The sequence below is a fragment of the Aethalodelphis obliquidens genome, unplaced genomic scaffold (assembly GCF_003676395.1).
Source record: "Aethalodelphis obliquidens isolate GAN/ISIS:26980383/991018 unplaced genomic scaffold, ASM367639v1 scaffold81, whole genome shotgun sequence".
Taxonomy (NCBI): domain Eukaryota; kingdom Metazoa; phylum Chordata; class Mammalia; order Artiodactyla; family Delphinidae; genus Aethalodelphis; species Aethalodelphis obliquidens.
In genome coordinates this window covers 6,047,289-6,057,041 of record NW_020838025.1, presented here as the reverse complement: position 1 = coordinate 6,057,041, position 9,753 = coordinate 6,047,289, and the positions used below count along the sequence as shown (strand labels likewise).

The 9,753-nt window shown below is 38.2% G+C and overlaps 1 protein-coding gene across 1 annotated transcript in view; it reads left to right on the top strand.

Moving 5' to 3' along the window:
- Positions 1–9,359, top strand: part of AGTR1 (angiotensin II receptor type 1) — a 44,638-nt gene extending 35,279 nt beyond the window's left edge. The window contains exon 4 of the mRNA XM_027092802.1: positions 7,393–9,359. Within this exon, the coding sequence (XP_026948603.1) occupies positions 7,439–8,518 (1,080 nt within the window). The 5' untranslated portion in view covers positions 7,393–7,438 and the 3' untranslated portion in view covers positions 8,519–9,359. The remainder of the gene's footprint in view (positions 1–7,392) is intronic.
- The last annotated feature ends 394 nt before the right edge of the window (positions 9,360–9,753 follow it).

The following is a 9,753-nucleotide window of genomic DNA, read 5'->3' as shown; positions in this document are numbered from 1 at the left end:
TAGCCTGTGCTCTGCAACGGGAGAGGCCACAACAGTGAGAGGCCCGCGTACCGCAAAAAAAAAAAAAAAAAAAAAAAGAGGTTTCCTCCACCTTGATGGCCAAGATACTGATCTTTCGAAATGTGGTTATGATTCCCTCAGGGAGATTCTATGAGTCCATAAATTTGAGGAAGTTGGAAGTAGTAAAGGACAGGGGTTCATGTATGTACAAGCTTTCTTCCAAGTTAGATGTTATTTTCCTTTTCTCCTAGTCTCTGGAACACTACTCTTTCTAAACTCACTGAAGAACCTTCCATTGCCTTCTATATTTAACATAAAAAGAATATTTTCTACTAACACCAGTGCGTCTAAGGAAGATTATTAAGCACCTGGTTAGACTTAATCACATATCTTTCATCCCTATCTTTCCTTTCTGAAATTTAAAAAAAAATCATACTACAGAAATAGCCAAGAGTTTAGGATAGCCATGAGTGGGAGGAAATAGCATAGGAATGAAGAGAGTTGTTTGGCGAGCTTGGGATATTCATCCCAACTGACTTGTTTAAACTATAATCTATGATAAATTGGAGCTTCTCGAGTGGAGAGAAATTTAATTGTAGTTTAGTGTTATATTATTAGATATTAAAGTACTGAATAATTTCCAAGAAGCAAAAATTTAGGATTAATATTTTACTTGCCTTGAAATTTATACCCTGACTTGGAAGGAATTTCTGAATTTCCTTTCTTAAAGCTGAGTTCTTTAGGCTCTTGGGCTGTTTTGGACAAAGCAAAGGGGAGGACTGGCTGAGGATGACAGAATATTTAACCGCCGTCACTACAGTTGGTTACATATGGTATGAGCAGAAGTAAAAAAGTAGCTTGCGCTATTTTCATTTCTTGTGAGGGCAGGCCACGGTGGATGACATTGACTTAGGAAGAGGGCCAGACACCACTACTTACCACGTAGACATACCACACTTGCATTCATTAAGTTTGAAGAGATTGAATCTTAAGTATGTAATTAGTATGGCATTAATAATTTTAATAAAATGTCTTTTGTGTTAACAGAAAGATTAATCTGGGAATTGCAGAGGCAAACAAAATCATCTCCAAGAAAAGTACTTAACGTAGAGAAGTTAGGCGGGAATTGCTGACCAAAAGCACTGCATTCTCCTGTGGATCTGACTTGAGAGTAATTCTGGTCACCTGCCTTATGATGCAGGCTCTTTGCCATGCTCCCTTCGTCATGGCTGCCAGCATTACGGGCCTGGAGGAAAGTGTCACCCAGAAAGGCCTGGATGCTTCATCAAAGGTCAGGATGGGGCAGGGAGCGCAAGAAGAGGGACAAGACTATACTTCAAAGCTTATTGGATCCAAGAAACTTAACCATTATCACCAAATAATGTGTAGGGCAACTTCCAGTCAAGATGAAGATAATGGATTAAGCAATCATGGATATTACCTTTTTTCTCTAAATACATAAAATATCCCATTACAGCTCCATATAAGAATTGAGACCACAGGGGCCAGAGAAGAACCAACACCAGATACACAGCTGAGATAGAGTTCTAATGACTTTACCAGAATGGAAGTAAAGGCCATTAAGCTCATGTACTGAAGGCCACGGACACTGGGTTTCCTGGTTAAAGCCAGGACTGGAAAATTACTTCCCATTGTGACCAAAGACTAAAATAACTTCTGTAGACGGGCAAAAATTTGAGAATGGGTAGAGGGCCTAATCTGCAGTATCTGCAAAGTAAGGGGTTGGAAACTAGGCTGAGAATTGGCATTAAAACTTTTCCAGATCAAGTGAGTGTTGTATGCCCAAGCAGAAATTTTACCACCACTGCCATCCACTCAGGCCTACTAAAGAAGTTAATTCCTACTAGAGATTAACTCGCAAAGATTATGAAACCTAAAATGAAGGCAAATGCCAAGTAACAGCGTCTATAGATGAAACAAATAGAATTTATACCTGAAGAACTACAAATAGTAAAGCAATTGGATAGGGGCTTTTCACACACAGATGTTCAGAACGGTTAAGGAGATAAGGGTAGAAATAGACCCCATAAAATAAGAACAGAAGGTTAAGAAATAAGAACAAGTGGATTTGAAAAAGAAACAAGTAGAAACCCTAAAAATTTGAATGCCAACTTCTATGATTCAGTGAATTCACAAATGGATACTAACAGTTGTTCCCTGTAGAATGCCTCATTCATTACTAGGGGAAGAACACACAGGAGCAGATACAGTTGCTTTCTAATGTCTGAATTATAAGATAGGAGCAATAAAGAGAATGCCTTTTGAACAGGATGGTGTATTGAGCTGCCCAGCACTACAGGCAAATAACAAACACTGGCCTACTCTTTTTGATATTTAAGAAAGATATTTTGGGGCACAGTGGTTAAGACTCCATGCTCCCAATGCAGGGGGCCTGGGTTCGATCCCTGGGCAGGGAACTAGATCCCACGTGCATGCCGCAACTGAGAGTTCACATGCCACAACTAAGGAGCCCCAGAGCACAACTAAGGAGCCCGCCTGCTGCAACTAAGACCCAGTGCAACCAAATAAATAAATATTTTTAAAAATATATAAAAGGAGATAATAAAATTAAAGAGAATTTTTTTAAAAAAGAAAGATACTTTGATAGATTATCCTAAAATATAATTATTCGGTTGTTTAGTTCTCTCTTTATTATCATAGGAAACTTCGGGGTATTTTTTTTTCTTCAGATTGCAAACTCATTAAAAAAGGAGCTTGTAATGAACAATTTAATTAGATTGGTTTTGGCTTGCCTAAAAGCTTAAGGAGGTATTAATATTCTAATCAAAAGTCTTGGGGAAATATTCTTAGAATTAAAAAAGAAAGAAAAAAGAAAATCTTCTTTCTTAGGTTCGTTTTTAAGAACCAGGGAAGCTGTCACGGAATGAAAGGTAACTCCTACTAAAGCAAGCAGTAGATCAATGTGGTGTGGCCACCGTGAACCAACCTTGTGTTTGTAGCAGACTGAAAGTTCCCACCTGACTCATGGCATATTTATTCATCTGCTTAAGATTATTTTTTACTCATACTTTGAAAGAAAAACAGCTTGGTATTTTTAGCCTTTTAATGGCAAAAGCTTACCAATGATAAACCTTTTTTTTAAATCTCTCATGCTTTTTTGATCCATGGCTGAGTCAGCACTTGCCTTGCATTCAAAAAAATAATAGTAAAGATTCAAATAAAACACATTTATTAAACACTTACTATTTGAAAGACAGGCCCAGTACTTTCAAGTTATTGCATTTAATTACTACAATAATTAAGTGCAGTAAGAATCATTGCTCCCATTTCTTACAGATGAGGAAACTGAGGCTTATGTTCAGAGAAAAATTGGGTGACTTATCCAGAGCCACACACATTTGTAAGTGGTAAAGGAAGATTCCATTACAAGCATTTTGACTCCAAATTCCATCTTGTTTACCTCAAGAGGAAATGATGTTGTGGAATTCATGTAAACCACAGAGCCTGAGTAAAAGCTACAGTAAGACCCAGAAATAGAGAGAGGTGGATCCTCCTGTGTTTCTAATCAGTATCCTACCTGCTTATAACCCTACTGGAAGAAGAAGCAGGATGAAACAGAAAAGTAGCTGCTTTCTGGGACTCAAAAGTTTGGTGTCCTAGGAGATCACATCTCTCTCTCCTTCAGCTGCTCACCAAAATAGCATACTTTCAAGCTTCAAAGAGAAAAACACCCTACTCTTTACCACTTGTTTATCATCAATCTAAGGTGACTCCAATCATAAGCGTTCCATTTTCTCTCTTTCTCAAGAACCAGGTTTCTCTAGGGAAGCCTATGAGTGGCAACAGTGCAGACTGAGAGAACAATATTTCTTACCTACCAGCATGGCCTATGTCACCCTCCCATCCAGTACACATTCAGACCCCACACCCCTGCCTGGAAGGTTGTACAATATCTGTAAATGTACAAGAGCAGTTTCCCATAGATGAAGCTTCAGACATTTATAAGGAGGGAAAAGTTCAAGCAATAACGAAATCTCTATTCCACCTTAGCTGGCCAGGTGGTTGCCTTTAACTTCTAACCACTCTGTTTCCCATACATCCTCCAAAGTCCAAGTGCCATCTCTGGGAAATGTGCCTGATAACTCCTGGACATTCCCACCATCAAGCTGGGTCAGTGAAAAATACAGAACATTCCACATGCCTCTGGTATGGTATAGTATTCAACACAGTGGAGATAATTTTGGCTTTAAGGCTCCTGTTCCCCCAGCTAGACTCAAATCATCCAAAGCAGGAGAAGGACTGTGACTTTATTCACTTTGCATCCCTGACCCCAGCACATAGTAGGTGTTTAGTGAATATGGAACGAATGGATGACTGCCTGCTGAACACACTATTTGCATTTCTGCTTTCTTGTACTTGCTCCTGCTTTTTTCATTCCCTGAAATTCCTCTCCCCGACGCCTTACTAGATAGAAAGTTTTGGTCATTACTTATAGAAACATTTATATAAAATGTCCTTCCAGTTAGTATATTCAACGCTATGCCCAGAGTTTCTCAAATAATATACTCATTAAAATAATATATACCTCATTCAAACTTCCAGGGATGTTTCCCTAGGTGTTCAGAGCAACCTTTTACATTTTAAATATTAGTCAATATGGATCGATGGAAACTTAAGAAAAGGCTGACCTCAGAATGTGAAGGAACTGGAGTCCAAAACCATGTTTATAAATTGGTCCTTTCAAATGCAAATTTTTCCACTGAAATTCTTTTATAAATGATGGTTATAGTTCCAGCCTAGTCAATAAAGTTCTACCCCCTCTAGACAAAAAATGGGACCAGCAAGAGTTGTGTGCCCTCAAAGTGAGGTCAAGAGAGGAAAGAGAGTTTCCTCCCTACTCTTGTGCACCCAAGCTCAGGGCACCCAAGGAATCCTAATGAATCCGGTTTATTCCTTCCTAACATTTAGTGCCCTTATGCCCAAACTGAAACAAATATTTAACTCTGCCCTATTTTCAGTTCAACCCAGGCTACTTTTAATCTTTGAGATTCTTTAACCTTGACATTTCCAATTTTTTCCTAGGCAAAATCCAACTTATCACAACTAGATGTTAGAAGGAGAGCAAATAAGTAAATTAATCCACTTTAAGGTATAAATGACTGCTAGCTCATAGGCTTTTTAAGAAGCATTTAATTTTTAATAGAGTATTTGTTTACCTAAATGAATTTATACTTTTAAATTGGCATGATTTCAGTAATTACGACTTTTTTAAAAACTGAAAAAATCAGGAAAGTGTAGAGAAATCCTTCTGGGTAAGGAAGAAGTAGGTCAAACCTTCCTGAGAGCCTAGCCCTAGTTTCTACTAAGTAATTCCTTATTTTTATCTTCTTCTGTTTTGTAAACTACAGATTTCTAAAAGTGCCAAGGTTTTTTATTTTTTTGTCAGTATGGTTTGGTTTGGTTCGGGATTAGATTTGGGTTTGGGTTTTGGCTTGTTATCCAAGGTGAAGCCCAGGTTGACACTGAGTATTTTCTGTCAGATTCTTTGGGAGCAGAATGTAAATTGATTTCATTAGCCCCTAGAAATTAGTCTCAATACTCTCTACTTGTAGCTTTAAGTTATATAATATTCACTCATTCAATTTGTCCACTTGCTCTCTTATTTACCAGACATTTATCATCTGCTTCCAGGAAGGTGTCAGGGCCTATACTAATGAACAAGATGCTTCGAACAGGCCTTACCCTCAAGCCACTGACAAACCAGTGGAGAAGACAGATATGTCAACATACCATTGTAATATATAGGTCAAAACCTACATCGAGAGTGCCAGAGCAGCACAAGAAATGGAACAGCCAGTTGCCCAGACAAGTCAGGAAGGCTCCACAGATGATGTGACATCTGCCTGTTGGCGGATGCTGATGCCCCCATGAATGAAGAGAGAAGAAAGGGATTTAGATTATATGGTCTTGAGTACAAGACGAGGGCATAGAGCCAAAAGCTTGGGTAGGGAGAATAACTGCCTCCTTGGGGGAGGCAAAGAGGCCGCTTAAGAACCTCTCTTTCCCAGTGTTACCTCTTAAAATCTGGCTACTTGAGACTCATCCTTTTCATAGCACCACTTTGCACCAAGATGGACACCACCTTAAGTGCGCGAGTTCATCCAGCTCTCCTGGATGCCAAGTGCAGCTATCCTGGGCAGACTATTAATGTCTTATTCCTGCTCCTCTCCTTACCCAGGATCATCTGCTACAAGTGGAAAGCACGCCCATGCTCATCTAGGGACCCACTCCTGGTGGAGCAATAGGGTCTTTACCCAACACCACTACCCTGCCTGGCCAGCCTCGCCTGTGCCTAGGGCTGGCCTTCACCTCGGAGCCTGCCTGTGCCACACCCTGCCATGTTATCCTCACAGCATCTTCAGCTTCCCTTCCAAGGGTTTTTTGTTAGACTCTTGTCTAGGGCAGAATATGATGCTTTTCTAAATCACATAAATGAATGGCTTGATTGTTGATTATGTAAAATATTGGAGCAAATATTTGCAAAAGTCTCTGTGGAGCTCATTCCTGAGCGTCTGATTCTTCCTAAAATCCTAAAGAACTGCTGCTATCTTGAGCCCCCCCAAAACACATGTTTTATTGATAATCCTGACCTAATCTATTTATTTGACATCCTTGTTAGACAACCGGTTAACCTCAGAGTTAACTCCAGAAATGGACTGTGGGCACAAAAGTTAGGAGATTCAGGCCCTTTTGCTAGACTGGGGTGGAAGTTAAAGAATAAGTGGTAACTGCCTGTAGTGACATGGAAAACCATAGAAAGAATGCTGTTCCCCAAAGCCTTGAGCCCTCCCTTTTATCCCCTCTTAAATCAATTCCTCAGAACCTAGAGGCAGCTATTCAGACTACTTAAGGGAGGATGCTAATAATTTTTTTACCTAAGATTGTGATATGAAAGAAATGGTTCAAAGAATAAGATATGGATGTGTCACATTTCTGAGGTTAAAGACAAATTAATTAGCCTCAGGAAAAACTCAAGTCTTTCTGAATAACTAATTTAATTCAGTAGTATTTTCTGAAATTTAGATTATGTTTTTCTAATCAATTTGGAAGCTAGGATTTACTCCTAGAAAAAAGGCAAAGGACCTAGATAAGTATTCACATAGGACCCCACATCTACTTGTCTGAAGGATCTTTATCATTTCCTAGAAAAGCAATATGTTCCAAAACTTAATTTAAATGTGCAATCTTAGGTTTTATCAGCTTTTCTCCAGAAAATATGATCTAATTTTTTTTCCTAAAAACTAAAGTTGAGTTACTGTATTAATGATTGATTAATGATTGAGAAATAAAACTATTCATTTACAACTGGAAGTTAAAAATCTTTTACCTTTTCATTTGTATTTTTTCTAGGTGCATTTGGCATACTGTCTGAGACCAGCTAACCCAGGAGATCAAAATGATCCTCAACTCTTCCACCGAATATGGTATTAAAAGAATCCAAGAGGACTGTCCCAAAGCTGGAAGGCACAATTACATATTTGTCATGATCCCCACTTTATATAGTATTATCTTTGTGGTGGGAATATTTGGAAACAGCTTGGTGGTGATTGTCATTTACTTTTACATGAAACTGAAGACTGTGGCCAGTGTTTTTCTTTTGAATTTAGCACTGGCTGACTTATGCTTTTTACTGACTTTGCCACTATGGGCTGTCTACACTGCTATGGAATACCACTGGCCCTTTGGCAATTACCTATGTAAGATCGCTTCAGCCAGCGTCAGCTTCAACCTCTATGCCAGTGTGTTTCTACTCACATGTCTAAGCATTGATCGCTACCTGGCTATCGTGCACCCAATGAAGTCCCGCCTTCGGCGCACAATGCTTGTGGCCAAAGTCACCTGCATCATTATTTGGCTGCTGGCTGCCTTGGCCAGTTTGCCAACTATAATCCACCGCAATGTATTTTTCATCGAGAATATCAATATCACGGTTTGTGCTTTCCATTACGAATCCCAAAATTCAACCCTCCCCGTAGGACTGGGCCTAACCAAGAATATACTGGGTTTCTTGTTTCCTTTTCTGATCATTCTTACAAGTTATACTCTTATTTGGAAGACCCTGAAGAAGGCTTATGAAATTCAGAAGAACAAACCAAGAAAAGATGATATTTTCAAGATAATTATGGCAATTGTGCTTTTCTTTTTCTTTTCCTGGGTTCCCCACCAAATATTCACTTTTCTGGATGTATTGATTCAGTTGGGCATCATACATGACTGTAAAATTTCAGATATTGTCGACACCGCCATGCCCATCACTATTTGCTTAGCTTATTTTAACAATTGCCTGAATCCTCTCTTTTATGGCTTTCTGGGGAAAAAATTTAAAAAACATTTTCTCCAGCTTCTGAAATACATTCCCCCAAAGGCCAAATCCCACTCAACCCTGTCCACAAAAATGAGCACACTTTCCTACCGCCCCTCAGAAAATGGAAGCTTATCTACCAAGAAGCCTGTCCCGTGTATTGAGGTTGAGTGACACACTTGAAACCTGTCTGTGAAGTCATCTTGGTGATGAAGGAGCAAGAGAAACATTCCTCTACAACACTTCACTACCAAATGAGCATAAGCTACTTCTCAGAATCAAAGAAGAAAGTCGATTATGTGTACTGAACTGACTTTTCTAAACAAAAGCTGAACAAAAGCTTCCCTCTCCCTTTGCAACTAAACAAAGCAAAGCCACATTTTGCATCAGATAGACGATGTCCACTCAAAGAATGATGTTGGAAACTGGATGAGTGTGTTGATTTGGAAAATTTTACTGGTAGAAATGCCATCTCCCCAGTCTGCTCTTGTTCCGTTATTTTTGATTTCCACATAAAGGTACTTAGAATATGTTAAAACTTGAGAGGAGCAACAGGAGATCAGAGCTCAAGATTGGTCTGCCCAACTTCCAAAGGGCAGCAAAGCTTTTGTGCCTATTTACCTATTAGCAACTGGGGCCCACTTGTACCTGCTACTGCACACTTTATACAAAGACTTGCTAAGCAGTAGTTGTCAGGTTGCAGAAGTTTATGTGAAATTCAACCAGTGTCTTATAGATTCACACTGCCAAAACATGCCTGCTAAATGGCTTATTTGTATAATGATGTTACTAAAGTCATGTATAAAAATTAAACTACTTGTAAAGGTGTTATTCTGGTCCCAGGTAGTAGTGTCTTCCTAGTCATATTAGTTTTATTTCGTATCTGAGAAGCATATGTATTTTGTGGTAAAAAGATTATATATCATAAAATATGCCTTACTATTTTAAAAAGTATATATTCTACCTATATATGTGTATCTCTAAACTGTTGTTATTTTATTAAAATCTGGCAAAGTTATATCCACATTAAAATAATGTTACTGTAATGTATTTAATCTTCATTACTTTAAATAGATGCTGATTTATTTTTAAAACAACTGTGAATAAGTACAAACATATTTCTATTTAAATTTTGATACAACTGATAGTTTAATACTGTTGGTTTTAGATTTTATATCCTGCCATGAAAAGATAAAGAACACACTTTATTCCACTGCACAACACGGAGTAAATACACCATGTTGAATTTTCCAAAGTTTTTCATGCAACAAAGAAAAAACTCATTCCTTTTAACACTAAAATAATATATTATTTTACACAGAATTTTTTAATAATAGGATTTTTCTATTCACATACATGATTATTATAAGAAATATAGGAAAGCAGTTAAAAAAAATGTCATATTTAGT